At 33.3% G+C, this 15,711-nt stretch overlaps 1 protein-coding gene across 1 annotated transcript; it reads left to right on the plus strand.

Annotated features, from left to right (window-relative positions):
* The first annotated feature begins 1,349 nt into the window (after positions 1–1,349).
* LOC107026641 (homeobox protein ATH1) lies at positions 1,350–5,200 on the plus strand. Its single transcript, XM_015227685.2, has 5 exons — positions 1,350–2,028; positions 2,906–4,154; positions 4,286–4,641; positions 4,727–4,787; positions 4,855–5,200. The coding sequence occupies exons 2-5, from the start codon at positions 3,054–3,056 to the stop codon at positions 5,011–5,013; spliced, it is 1,677 nt and encodes a 558-aa protein (XP_015083171.1). The 5' UTR covers positions 1,350–2,028; positions 2,906–3,053; the 3' UTR covers positions 5,014–5,200.
* The last annotated feature ends 10,511 nt before the right edge of the window (positions 5,201–15,711 follow it).

Consider the following 15,711-nt stretch of genomic DNA (forward strand, 5'->3'; position numbering starts at 1 on the left):
ACTTTAATGCGTATATTTTTATTTCGTTCTTTTAAGAGCCCATTTGATCATGCGATATAGTATTATAATATAAAATTATGAGATAAAATTTAAGTTTTGTTTGGATATGCGATATGAAATTTTAGTGTTGTTTATTTTCTTATAAACATAAAACTCCTATAAGTTCTAAAACTATTAATATAACCCCAATTGTTTATTCAATATTATTAAATCAACTTCATATTAAGTAATTGTTTTATCAATATATTTGAATAAAAATGAAACACCTTTCACGGGCTCTTCAAGATTTTATTACTCAACAATCGTTAAGTATGAGTTAAAGTGACTATATGTTAGTGAGAATAATAAATTTTATATCGGTGAGAATAATAAATTTAAAAATGTAATGATGTGATCATAAATTCTATTTACATGTGAAATAAATTGTTAGTAGTTATAAATGTAGGGTTGTTTTAACAAAATATAAACTCATTGATCAATTTTTGTATTAAAACATCTCAAATCATGATGTGACATCACCATGTGATTCGATATCATGATTTTTAGAGAATATGATATCACATCTCATGATATGGAATCATGAGATGAAATCAGCATAAAATGGCATATCCAAATGCTGATTCCATCTCGCGATACCATATCATTGATATGGTACCACATAGCCAAACACGCCTACTAAGTATAATCAAATTTCTTTATAATATCAAAATACTTGGATGTAATCAAATTTTTTTTACATAAAATCTTATTTTGTGTGGAATATAACATCCGATGTACTTCATCAATTTGATCACTTCTACCTTTTTCAAAATTAAGGTAAGTTAAAAGCATTATACACTAGGGTTGTAATTAGTATGGAGACGACTAAGAGGAGTGTTCCTATTAAGCACTTTTCGTTTAAATTTACGATTGTCCATATTCTTATGCAATTAAGTTAATCAAATAATATAGTTTCCTTTATTTATATTCTATAATCTCAACTAACTTTTTTTTTTTGGAGATTTTACAACTTATTGACACAAATGTGTAAATGGTAAAATTTTAATTTATTTACGTGATAAATAGTTAAGAATATAAATAACAAAAACATTTTATCGTGATGATATGCACAGTTAAAATTGGACTATTTCAAAAACATAACTGTCTCAATAGAATTGGAGGCCGAAGCTAAAATTTATAGAGATGCTTAAACTTATCTTTTTTATAGTACATATAAATTAAATAACAATAACATACTCAATATATCCGATCATTAATGGAAAAAAAATGTACATACTCAGTGTAACGTTATATTTGGGTTGAATCCAAACCAAATGGCCCCAAAATGAGGCACACTATTGTATGTTTTTGCAAAATTGTATAGTATTGCATGAAATGTGAATGATTATTTTGCGTTTGTGTGGCTCTTCTCTTAGCTATCTTTTCATAATGGGTCCATAAATCCATGTAATTATTCATCTCTCTGCAAAACCAACAAGCACATTTTTTGGCTTTTAACACTTCTCTCACTCACACACACACTTTCTTTGCCCCTTCTCTTTGTGATTTATTCATGCCCTTTGGATAATGACCCCCCCCCCAAAAAAAAAACCCTCTTTTTAATAAAATAAAATAAAATAATGTGTTTGTGAGGAAGATGGTGATTCTGAATTTTCTGAGTTTCTTGGGTGTTGGGTTCTGAATAAAAATCTTGCTTTTCTTCCTCATGCAAGCAAAACATCTTACTTTTTGCATTGCTTTTTTTTTTGTAGTTTTTTGGGGGTGGGTTTTGTGTTGTGGGGTTGATATATTGTACTAGTCCTACCATTATTCTTTTTTTTTTTTCATTTTTTTACCCTTCTTATTTTTATTATTGTTAAAGGGGAGAAAAAGGGTCTTTTGATTAAACATTGTTTGGGGTGAAAGGGAAAAAAAACAATGATTTGTTTTAAATTTTTCTCCATATTTGGATTTGGCAACAACCTTGGAATTCTATTTTAAGAGGAATTTTGAAGAAGCTGCTGTTTGTGGAAGTTTGGCACAAGCTTGGTTATCTTCTTTCTTTCACTATTATTATTTATATTTTGGATGTGTTTTATAAGCTCAATTATGATGTGGTGAAACAATTTGTTTGTTTTTTTAACCCTTTCATGTTCTTTGCTTTACTATTATTAAGTAGCTAACTTTCTAACTACTTGACATGTCCCATATTTATGACTAACACTTTCACTTTATTTGTGAGTAAAGGAGAAGTAACCTTGATATTTGTTGTTTTGACATGAAGTTTGTTTCATTTATCCTATTTTAACGTATGTTGTTCAGACTCTTCGAAAATATCAAAAGGTGTGTGTCGGATTCTTCAGAAATAGTATATTTTTTTAGAGTGTGGCATGGAAAGTGAAGAGTCTATGCAATTTAGTTTGAATTTGGCAAATTAACCATCTCCATCATAAGGAGATTTGAAAACTTAGATGGAAGTTTTTTAAAGTGAATTTAATGGATGTATGTATTGAGTTAAGAGTGTTAATAGTTATGAAATATGTATGTTTGATTCTCTCTATATTTGTTTTTTGTACATCAAAAAGCAGATTTCCATTTTTCTACTGTTATTCAAGATCAGGTAGTGGGACTGAAATAGTAATATTTAGGCACATGAACTTTTTGATATGATTCTGCCTAATTATTCTGTTAACATAGACAGATCAATGTAAAGAGACAAAAAACAAAAAAAGTTGGATGGTAATGACTATACAACAAGAAAAAAGAGAAAAATGTCTTGTCCCATCCTTAGTGTTTAAAGCAATTTTTTTGAGTCAACTAGTTGGATGTAAATGATCAAATTTAGTAGAGGTGTTTTCCTCTACCATCTAGAAAATCTTTTGAGATGTTATCTAAGTTGTGTTAATTGACATTTTTCTTGTTATAGGCAATTCTTTTCAGCCAAAAGTATACTAGTGTGAACTATCAAGGTTTAATTGTCGTGGAAGAAGAGCTGCTGTTGTTAGCTTGATCACTTGTCTCTGTTGTTTCATAGAAAATCCTCAAGTGATGTGGAACTCAATTTTCAACTAGAAATGGCAGAGCCTCTTCGGATTATAGATGAAAATTTTCTTCATACGACCATTGTTCCCATTAGTTTTCCCGAAACAGTTTGTATGGATGGACAAAACCAGATCATGGATGGACATGGAATTCCTTATCCTTTTATGCTGCAAGGTGAAGCCTTAAACACTTCTCATGGTTTTCTAAATGTACCTAATTTTCCTCGGCCTGTTGACACGGAAGCAATTCATAATGTGTTGCCGGTTGGGAGAAACAGAATAAAAGAGTATTCAGTGAGTACTTCTTATCCAATCAGTAATGCTTACACAGATGATCAATATATGGAGGGTATACCAATTTCTGCTGTGTCTCTTGCTAGTCTTTTGGCTGCAAGGAACGCTATGCACGAGAATCCTGAAAATTTAGCGGTACTAGCTCCGTTGTCACATCCTACAGAAGGCCAGAAAATGGATGGTCTAGACTATCCTAATGTGTTGAATCATTCATTTGGATCCTACAGAAACTATGAGTTTGATGGTGTTTCGGAAATTGGTGGGATGGTTGTAGGACGAGCAGGATCTCAGCCTTTCCAATTAACTGAAAATGTGAATTCAAACACATGGTTCTCATCAGAAACAGCTAGTTTGAGTTCTGATAGTCCCTCTGGATCCTCCCGATTTAGCAACGAGCTCTGTCTAAGTCTCACAACATCACAATCTGCTGTTGCATGTGGGACTACTATCCGGGACCAATGCTCGGATATAAGTTGCTCCGGTGTAACCAACCATGCTTTCCCTCAAAGACGCTTTGATTCAGAGTTAACTTCTTGCAACAGCAGAAATCTGTCTTTAAGCTTTGGTTCGTACAAACCTGTCCACCTTTCACAATTCTTAACTGGATCAAGATATCTCCGTGTAATGCAAGAAATACTCTCTGAAATTGCTCAGTTATCACTTCAAAATCATAACTTGGTAGGCTATCGAGGAAATGGGACGGAGAATGGTGCAAACACTTCATTTGCTTTGAATTCAGATGCTGGAAGGGGCTATGCAGCCATGAGTTCCGATGATTCACCTGATGGTCTGATGGATTGTGAAGCAAAGAAAAAGAATCTGGTAGCTTTGTTGCAAGTGGTAAGTTGACACGCATTTGATGATTAGTTTTCGGTTTTATGAGAATCTGTTTTGAAAATTCTTGGCTTGCTCTTGTCTCTATGCCTATTCATCTTATGTCATGTTGTGTTTTGCACTTCCTGTACATTTAGGTTGACGATCAATACAACCAATGCTTAGATGAGATTCATATGGTGATCTCTGCATTTCATGCTGTGACCGAGTTGGATCCTAGTATACATGCTCGTTTCGCCCTTCAAACAATCTCCTCCTTGTACAAAAACCTGAGGGAGAGAATAAGCAATTACATTCTCGCAATGGGAGAACATTTCAACAAAGGAGGAGAAAGGGGAGTAGAGAAGTCATTTGAAACATCATTCATTCAAAAGCAGTGGGCACTTCAGCAGCTAAAACGAAAAGATCATCAGTTATGGAGGCCACAAAGAGGCTTGCCAGAAAGATCTGTCTCCGTTTTGAGAGCATGGATGTTTCAAAACTTTCTTCACCCGTAAACATGACTCTTAACTTAACATTCTCTTAATTGAAATATGCTTCTGTTTCGTCTTGTAATTTCAAAACAATGCGCGTTTCAGATATCCAAAAGATGCAGAGAAGCAATTGCTAGCAGTAAAAAGTGGATTGACAAGGAGTCAGGTATAGTTAAAACTCAGATACTTAGTCTGATTCAATGAGATTTCTAATATACATGACCTTTGAACAGGTATCGAATTGGTTCATAAATGCTCGAGTTCGTCTATGGAAACCAATGATAGAGGAAATGTATGCTGAGATGAATAGAAGAAAAATTCGTGCTGGAAATAAAGATGATCATCGAAGAGATCACAAAATTATTGAGAGTCATTTATTTACGATGAAGTGACATGATGATGATGATGATTATGTATAATAATATTTTTGAGTTCATAGATATATCACTAGTTTAGTTGATCTTCATCATCTAATAGTAGAGGAGATAATTTGCGCAATTGTACATCTGTTGTATCTAAGACTCCATGTTGTATCCTATGCCAAAATATCATTTTTATATATTATTATTATTATTATTATTGTTCAAAGTCATTATAAATTCCGTATCAACTCAAATTGAATGTCAAAAGCTATTAGTAATTATCTTTCGATTTTGCTTGGGAAGTGAATTGATTATGTATCTTTAAACATGTTGAAATATATATATATGATTGGGCTAGAATGTAGATGGCAACTCACTCGTGTGGGAAGAAAAGTTATCAGTACTTTGCCTAAAACATACAAAATACCATGTTATAGGGGCCAGCTAGCAAGAATATGACAATAAAATACATGTTGATTTTACTTGCATCATGTGACCATATAGTAAGTAATATGTCATCTAGCTATACTTGTGTTGTCGTGGAGGTTCTATAAAATACATCATAAGACTCATCTCTTTGCTAGGTTCAAATCCAGGTCATCACCTCAAACCCCTGAGGTTATGAGTTTGAGTCACCAATACGGATGGCAATAGGGCGGTGTAGGGGATGGATTGAGCTTAATCAGTAAAAATTTTAATCCGTCCCGCCCCGTATAACAACACTTTTCATTTTCAACCGCCCCGCCCGCCCCACATAATTTTCTTAATATTTTCCTTTTCTAGTTATGTTTGATGATAAAAAAAATTCATAAATATAAATTCATTTTTTCATCAAGTTGTATTAATTTAATAGAATTAATGACTTAAAATTTCTATTTTTTAGAGATCAATTAGATAACATGCAAGAAATTACATTATTTTGTATTAAATCATTTTCATTTATTATCTTGAATATTTTAGTAGCTTTAATGAAATTGTTTTCATAAATAAAGTTCTATCACTATATAACATGTAAAACTTAAAATTAAGTTTGAACCCATATAAAATCACATATACCAGCAATCCGGCCCGCCCCATATTAATTAACAAGAAACCCACATCAACCCGCCCCACATAACCTTAAACCTGTCCTGCCCCACATAGCCTTAAATCCATTTCGCTACGCATCCATCCCGCCCCATTGTCATCCCTAATCACCAAGAGAGCAAAAAGTGTGATAACTTCTGAAGAGGAGTAAAAAAAATATCAAAAACACCCTTTAGAATAAGGCTGATGTTTACCTAATTTGTCTTTCAACCTTGCCACCTCCACCCCAACCACCTAATCCACCCAAACGCCCTGATCCTAGCCCTTTTAACCTACCACCTCATAACGTGACCCAACCCGCATCCAACCGACTTGAGACTGGACTAATTCAAGACCTGTCTCATGACTTAACCCTAACCCAAGATATGACGCCATACTCGAGACCCTCCCAACCTCAACCTGAAATCTAACCAAAATATCAAATTACAAAAATTTCGTTAATAAAAATCGAACCAAATAAAAAATTGTAGAATGCAGGCCATGACAACCCGGTCTGATTTCATGTTATATTCTCTCTAGCTATCATGTTGCGTTACTCACAAATTATGTTGGTTTGTCATGTATGTCAAAGCTATGAATAAAAGAGAGGGAAAATAAATATCAACATCGTGGCACGTAAGTTATGACAAATCGAAGTAACTTTATATATGCTATATATATTTAACCTACGTAGTCTTCCTTCATATCACAATAGTGACTAGTCTGACTTCGTATTATTTTCAGTTTAATTATCATGTTGGATTACTCATAAATTATGTTAGACCGTCATGATTTTAAAGCAATAAAGAAAGAAAGAAAGAAATTACATTTTAGAACTATAGCTTCATGTGCGTCGTCCTGTTATAAATTACTCGTCAATCATACCAAATAATCATGAATGATTTCAAAGTACATAAGGAGGGAAATATATATTTCAAAATATTAAATAATTTGTAATATTTGAGGGAAATAATATTACTGAACAATTTTTAGGTATCATGACTGAAATATATATATATATATATATATATATATATATATATATATATAAACAATTATTTTTTTCAATGAAATGTATTTATTTAAGTGAAAAGGATCAAAATCAACTCAAAACTATATTAAATAGACCACTTTTTATATCCTCCATTACATTTTGATAAAAGAAAATGCACCGTTATTATCTTAAGAGATTACAAATACTATCAAGAGTTAATAACTCAAAAAGTTAATGACGTGGAAAGCCACGTGAAACTAATCTCTCCCCTCTTAGTGTAGCCAACTAGGATTCGCTTAGAAAAAATATACTTTTAGCGATGATAAAAGTCTTCACAAATCTCAAAATATTGCCACAAAGGTTTTGAGTGATTTTTAGCGGCAACTAAGATTGCGATAGCCATTCACTAGTAAAATCTATTATTTCAACAAAAAAATGATAATTAATATTTAGTTACAACCTAAGTTTCTAAAATCAATAAAATGTACTGTCAATATTTAAAAACATCTAATATTATTGCAAAAAATACCAAAATTACTTCTACACTCAAATCTCCTACAATGCAATACATTATTGTATATTTTATGCACTTAAATATGACATAAAAATAAAAATGTATAGTGTCTTTAAACTCCTCTTTGATCAATGTCATTTGTGCTTTTAAAAGAAAAAAACAATGAAGAAATAAACACAAAATCATAAACTAAGCGTAAAAATAACTGAAAAGCTTTAGTGACAATATCAATGAAAAGGTATATTTTTTAAAAATAATTAGTAAGCCCTAGTTGACAATATTTAAATGGAGAGAGTAGTCTCATGTACCTTGTCATGTCATAAAAAAATTGAATTGTAAATTCTTAAGTGTATTTGTGGTCTCTTAAAATATATACAGAGATATTTTTACCCCAAAATATAACGTAAATATAAATAATCTATTTCGCATAAATCAAAGACAATTTTAACCTTTTTCTGTTTATTTAAAGTATCATTTTAACATGAGTGCAATAGATTTATTTTAAAATTTAATTTTTTATTCACCTTTAGTGGAATAAATTATTTTGAAGTATCAGAAGTGAAATACTAAAAAAATAGGAGGAAAAGGCTATTTTTTTTAAAAAAAAATTATAACATACAAATCAAAAGAAGACCAAGTATGTGTATAGTCCTGGAACACGTACACTAATAATGTGAGGGGAAATATGTTTTGTCTTGCTCTAATTAAAAACAAAAGAACTATAATTTTTATGAGATTATATGGGAAAACAATTTCAGGCTTATTTATTGTTGTGTTAAAAAAAAACCAACATGTTCCATCAAAATTTATTATTTTTTGTTGAATAAATAAAGACCTGTATGCTCCAAAACTTTCCATTTTTTCTCATTTGTAATACCCTACCAAACTTTGAAAATGAAACACTAACTGACAATTAATTATATATAAAGTTTATAATATCCCAAAGCCATTGCCGACACTTAACTTCATATAGTGAAGTTTATTACGTATTTTACATGTGTGCATTATATTAATACGAAATATACATCTAAAAAGGTATATTAATTATAATTAAGTACAAAAAAATAACATAAGATCATTTCTTAATATTAAAAGTATACCTTAAGAGAAACATATCACTCATTATTAATAATTAAGGAGCAAAATTAAATATTGTGCATAAAATTTTACCATTGATATCAATAAATCAAAATTATGTTGGTCTCGATGTACGAAAACTCACTATAAACAATTAAGCAAAGAAAAATCAATTACATTATGTATGAGTACAATAATATAAAATAATTATTTGTAACAAATTAATAGTAACAGAAAAGATTGACAACATGATATTTTTGTCACTAAATCAGTATCAAGATTTATCTCAAAATATATTTCCACATACCCTTGACGAAAGGACATAAAAAATATCCACCATACATAGAGCCTATTCGAATTGGCTTATTTTAAGTGTTTTTAAGCTAAAATATCTTGTAAGCACTTTTAGAGTTTTTGATTAAGTTAAAAAAATATTTATATTTTGATTTATGACTTTTGACTTATAAGTCAAACAGATTCGTAAACTTGAAGAAGAATCGATTTCCGTTGGATTTCATGGGTTCCCGGGATTCATCTTTTCTTGAATAAGAGAATGAAAATGTCAGAAAATTGGAATTGAATTTTTGAGGAAGAGAAGAAGAACAATAATAATAAGTTAATAACAATGCGGGACTTAAATATGAGAATTCATACATATTTTTAATAATGCTAAATTTGATTTATAAAGTTTTAAATATTAAAAGATAGTAAATTATAGTTTGATCTATTATAGAGTATTTTAGTAAAGGATAAAGAGTTCAATTAATATTTCTAAGAATAGTTTATACAATTAAAAATGTTATTTTTTATAATTTTAAGTAAAGTCTGTTATTATAAGTAAAATTGGCATCCAATAAAAATGATACTTATAATAAGTTAAACTATATTAACTTAGTGGGAAACTTCACACTATATAGATTAATTTTAGATAGGAATAGTACGTAAGTAGGTAAATATATGATATATATGTATAATACATCACTATAGTTTGGAAGTTGGGCCTGGCGCGGCGCGTCCAGGATGCGCCTAAATCTCGTTTTCACCACTTTCTTGTTATTCAGTCTGTTTAAGTCTTTCTAAAGTGTTTTAACACTTTCTGTTGATTCTAACTACTCTAAGTGACTTCTAAACATCTAGAAATCATCCAGAAACATGAATCATCATCTTGAATCCATAACTTCAAATTCAAGGTAAGTTAAGAGTCAAGTCTAGGAAGTCTTAGAGTCTTTTTCAAAAGTCTTTTGCAAATGCTTTTAACTTAGCTTTAAGACTTAAAGTTCAAGTTGAGTAAAAAGTAAAGACTAAAGTTTAAAGTTTGAAATTCATTTCTTCATAGAAGTATATGGGGACTATGTATTCCCAAAGAGTTTAAAATGTTTTCACATTTAAATAAGAACGGAAAGTGAGATTTTCCAAAGAGTGTTTGAGCTAATTTTCAGATTAGAGTAAACGCTTTTACTATTAAGTAAGAGAGGAAACTTTTATTTCCAAGATAGCCTTTGAGTTATGTTTTTGAGCAATTATCTCAAACCATAAAATGATCGAAGTATGTCTTTTAAAAAAACAGCTAGCCATCATAGATAGAAAATGGTCATACTTTTTTAGATGATTTCTTTAGTGTTTTTTAGCATAGACTAGTGGATCCACTTAGTAGTTCATGTTTCATAACCTCGGCGAGTTATAGGACGGCCCTAGCAGCGTGAGGCAAAACGTTGTATCATCACAATAGCTCTTATGTGATGGTTGTCGGTTAGAGAAATTCCCACAGAAGTAATTAATTGTATTTTTATATACACAGTTCATTTGTATTTTTAATATACATTTCATATTTATATGTATATTTGCATGCACACAAAGTTGATATAAAGTTTTAAATAGTTTTTCTTTATATTTCACTTGTTTTAAACTGCTTTATAATTAAATGAGTCCAGTCATTTTGAGTTGAGTTGAGTTGAGCTAGATAATTTCTTCAGTTTTTTTCAAGCTTATGCCTTATTTTAAAATTTCCCTTGCATACTCGTACATCCAATTTACTGATGTCATTTGGCCTACATCTTATTATGATGCAGACACAGGTAACCAGGATCAATATCCAGCGCATCGTTGATTCTAGTTGAGCTTCGGAGTTATTGGTGAGTCATCTTACTTTTAGAGTATCCTATTTTATTGCTTTCAAAATTAGTTAGTTCATTAGGATGTCATGGGTCTGTCCCGACATTTATCACAGTTGTTTAGAGGCTTCATAGATAGACAGTCAGATGTTCGTTCTTAAGTTTCAATTTCCTGTTAAATGGTTGAGACTTGAGTTGCCACTTTTGGCCAGTGAATGTTATATCTTAATACATTCTAAGTGTTTATTGAGTAGATCAATTTACTTTTAAAAGTATTTTCTTCATGAGTTAAGTCATTCGTTGAGTTAAGGGTTCGCTTGATGCTAGCAATGATTTTCGAGTGACAACCACATCCAGGGTGTATGCCCGGTGCGTGACAGATCTCGTAGAAAGGTCCCAAACTTAGTAAAATTTTAGGGTCAAAGTTAACTTCTACGGGTCATAGACCGGTCTCGTCAAATCTTATTGAAATTAGAGCTTTAGTACTTGGTCAGTGATTGACTAATACGGAGCGTAGAAAGGTCTACGGTTCATAGGTCTCACCCGTGGACAGAGTCGTTAGTTATTTTTTGAGTCTTTTTTATATGTGTTTAATACCTAATTTCTGTCAAACTGGCCCCTATTCTAAGCCCCATATAAGTATTTTAAGTCCTAAAACTATCCAATTCTAAATCATTCTCCTAAATCCCAAATTCCCTCCAAGTTCCTCCCTAAATAGCAAAGGAAGAAGAAGTTAGGATTTCACTTCAAGGTCTACAATTCACCATAGATTTGGACTTTGATCATCAAGTATGTTAGTCTTCATCAATGGAGTCCATTCCTCCATTGGGATTCTCCAAGTTAAATTCAATTGATCAAAGTTAGGATTTTTTCAATCTTTATGGTTCTTTTCAATTATGATTCAATTGCCTATTTTCTATCTTATAATACATGAAATGAAGAATTTACATGATTTTGAATTGAATTCATATGAAACCATGCATGATTTATAATTTTTTACTATGAATACATGGTGAATCTTATGAAGTATGAAGATATGCATGTTATTACGAGATTGGTGATTATGAATTAAGGATGGTTTTAAATGGATGTATCAATGAAAATTGAGAAAGATTTTCTCATATATTAATATGATCTTGATTGTGAAAGGAATTCTCACATAAGAATTCACAAGGGTGAAGATTTTCTCACTTAAGTTGAATCAAAAATTAAAGAGCTAGTCTAAATAACTTTAGCTTGGATTGATAGCTTAATTGTCTTTCCATGAATGACAAAATGAATATGATTAATGACTATTCCATGAAATTTTACTTAGCCCCGAGAAGATATTAATATGAAAGCTCTCACGTTAGTAAAGGTCTTAGCTTGTCCTAACCATGTGCCTCCGTATGATGTTTAGCTAGTGGATCCACATAATCTAGAAGTTTAAGGTTGTTGCTTTGCAAACAATGAAATCTCTTTTCGGTGTAGGATAGACATTGAATTCCATGTTCTAGCTCACATGGTCTATGTCGGTTAATGGTAAACATCCCACAATAACGAACTAGGTTATTTTTTAGTATATCATTAAGTATTTTAAATATGTTAAGTTTGCATTGACCATGATTACAATTTGTGTTTTCTAACCTTTTTATTTTATGACTTAGTTTAATCATTGCATGTCATGGAAAGTCTTTTTAGCATGATTTCATATCTTTTATGCAATGGTATCATATTTAGTACACTTCATGTACTACTGTATATTTGTGCCTACATTGTTTCGCTAATGTAGGGTCTGACGCTCCTACCTCGTACACGTGTGGCTAGTTGATCTCATTGACAATTCGAAGATCAAGAGTTGGTGAATCCTCATGTTTTGAGTACTGACACTTTTATTGCTTCTTACTTTCAATTTTCAGACATTTGTATGTGGTGTATGGTTTACATGTTGATAGAATATATGCCTTCACTTAACAAGTAATGGACCAGGTCCCTTACTACACTAAAACCAGAAAGTTAAATGCAGTAAAATCAACACGACGATTTTACGTGGAAACCTCCTTGCTTAAGGGAGTAAAACCACGACCTGTCTCACAGGATTTTCAATCGTTTTCACTAATCTTCAAAAGCAAAAGTAAAACACGATTACACCAAACGTGAGAAGGAGTTATCAATCTCACAGTTAAGCAATAGTCCCTATTGCTTAACAAGCCTAAGTAGAATACTATCTACCCACTAAGTTATCCCACTTGGACAACCTAGACTTTTAACACTACACACTGATTCCTTTATAGATTCAGGAATAGTTTACAGTTTAAGAACAAGAGAATGTCTTCCTAAACAACTACACGAAAAGCTCCAGAGATTGCTGTTGTTCTTGGAATAATTCTGCCTTTGTTTTCTAGTAGCCTTTGCAAATGTTCTTGAAGAGGTTTCTCTCAAGTTGCAAAAACTACTAAAAAATGTTTAGGAAAGTGCCTTTTATATGGACAAGTCACTTTCCTAAACCTCTTTGCCATTGGCTGGAAGAGTCACACTTTCTGACGCCATCGGGAAGTGTGCACCTACTTTCTGTACCGTCTCCAGCTGGCAGTCAACTGGCTCGTCATCATGAGAGCCTGGTACCTCTACTAGGTCCCTGGTTTGTTTCATCTGCATTACTCAAGTAAGAAACCTGCAATACTCAAGTAATAAACCTGGTACCTTTACAAGGTCCCTTTGTTTGTCAAATCATCAAAACTACAAATAACATTTTCCCCCTTTTTGATGATGACAAACAATGATCTCAGATCTTATCCAACTTTGTTCCCCCTTGCTGTATTCCCCCTTACTATATATTCCCCCTCACTGTATTCCTCACATGAATAAACATTTAGCTACTTACAGTTTCACTTCCCCCTTTTCGCATCATAAAAAAGATATGCAGTAAACCAATAATGTCAACAGAAATACTGAACAAGATCAAAGCTAAAGAGCAATCAATCAGTAAGGGAAAAGCATGCACAAAAGAAGATAATCAGAACAGCAAAGGAATAAGTTAACCAGCATGCCATCATAACATAAATACATTAAAAACAAACTGAATATCCATCAACACAATGATAAGCCACACAAAAAAAAGACGACACATTATCTGGATGACAAGAGTGAGTCGTGCATTGGCAGCATCATTATCTTTGATAGCCTTTTCCTGCAAGGCAGTTATCTTCGCCTTCAACTCAGCATTCTCTCTCTCCAGAGCATGTACCACTGAAGAACCAGGTCCCTCACTCTGTGCAGTAAGCAGTTCTGCTTTGAGTATAGCAATCTCAGCCTCTTTACCACTCAATCGCACAGTGAGCTCCTCAACCTCGTGCTTAAGCTGATCCTGATCTTCAATAAGTTGAGCCATCTTGCTCTTTGGATAGCCTCTTCCTTCAATGCACTCGCACTCAACCAAGGTACTCTCGGAGATAGTCTGTTTAACCGTCCCCATCCTTCCAGCACTGAGAGGAATGTGAAAATGTTTGAATACCTCTGTGAGGAAGTATCCATAGCCCATTCCATGCACACCTTTTCTCTCAATGACTGTTTTGTGGATATGCTCAAGCATTAGGCCTGGGAGGTTCAGGGCTTCAAAGTTACACAACATCTCCATTACAAACAAGTCAGCAGCAGTTGCTACTGTCCTCTTTTCAGTGCGAGGAAGGAGAACTTTGTTGACGAACTCAAAGACCAACTGGTACTCACTCTTCATGATTTTCTTATAAATCCCAGCAACCTTGGTTGTGGGTGTCTTAGAAATCACAGAAGCAAACTCAGAAGAGCAAGTTTTGCCCAGTACAGACCGGGTCCCCTCTTTAGGCACCCTGAGAATTTTGCTCAACACATCCTCATCTAAAAATACAGCAATATCATTTACCCGTGTGAGGATGCTCCCATCTTCCCTGAATTGAACATTATAGTAAAATTCACGCACTTCTTCTTCATGGAGGATGGGGGATTTTCTGTCGAACAAGTGCAGCCAAGATTGAATCTCTACCATATCGTGAAGAGAATCCATGCCAGGAAGAGTTATGATTCCCATATCAAAAACTCTTCCTGCCAAGACTGCTTGGTTTCTCAGGCTGTCAACAACCTCCTGCATGTTGACACTCTCAACTTTCCTGGCTTGGGAACCAGGTCCCTGTGACCGCTTCCTCTTTCCCTCAGATCTCTTCCCTTTTGACTTTGTGTTTTCAACCTTCTTTGTAGCCTTTCCCTTTTTCTTCTCTGACCTCTTTTTCTTAGTTTTCTTTTCCACTTCCTCACCAGACAACTCAACCACATTAGTCTCAGGTATTCTAAAATTTGATACCTTGAAGGTTCTTGCACTTCTAACTGCAGCAGTAGAACGTGCACTAGCCTTCAAGGCATCAGCCATCAACTTTTGAGCGGCAGACCTAGTAGTAGGTCGTCTCCTAGGGGCCTCCTCTACAACCTTCTCCTTCCCTTTTCTAGATTTCTCCCCTTCTCTTCTCTCAACCTTCCATTTTAAAGGTTCCTCCTCGCTTTCAGAGTCAGAGGAAGAGGAAGAAGAGTACCTTCCTATATCAGGGGTTTTATCAAAAATAGGTTGAGTGGTTCTTACCTCTTCCCTCTCCAAGACTTCAGTTTGCTCCGCCATTGCTTCTTCCCGCATCATAGCCAAGCTCTCAATCACCAATTCTTCACTTGCTGCCAATATGTTGGACTCAGAAGCCTTATGCTTGGGTAGATCTCCTTCAAAGAGATTGTCAGGCAACATGTCTTGAAACGGACCAGGTCCGGTAGGCACGACTGAACTGTTTAGATCTATGGCATAGAAGGGATTATCAGGAGTGTCTTGTTGAGAACTGGAAGAGGGATTGAGTCTAGCCTGTGTAGTAGTCGGAGAGTAGAAGGCAAGAGGCTCTATTTCACTAAGAGCATCTAGCATCTGTTTGGAGGAAGATGAAGGAGAAGACATGTTTTTCACACGAGAAAATGGT

This window comes from Solanum pennellii, chromosome 8 (assembly GCF_001406875.1).
Source record: "Solanum pennellii chromosome 8, SPENNV200".
Lineage (NCBI taxonomy): Eukaryota > Viridiplantae > Streptophyta > Magnoliopsida > Solanales > Solanaceae > Solanum > Solanum pennellii.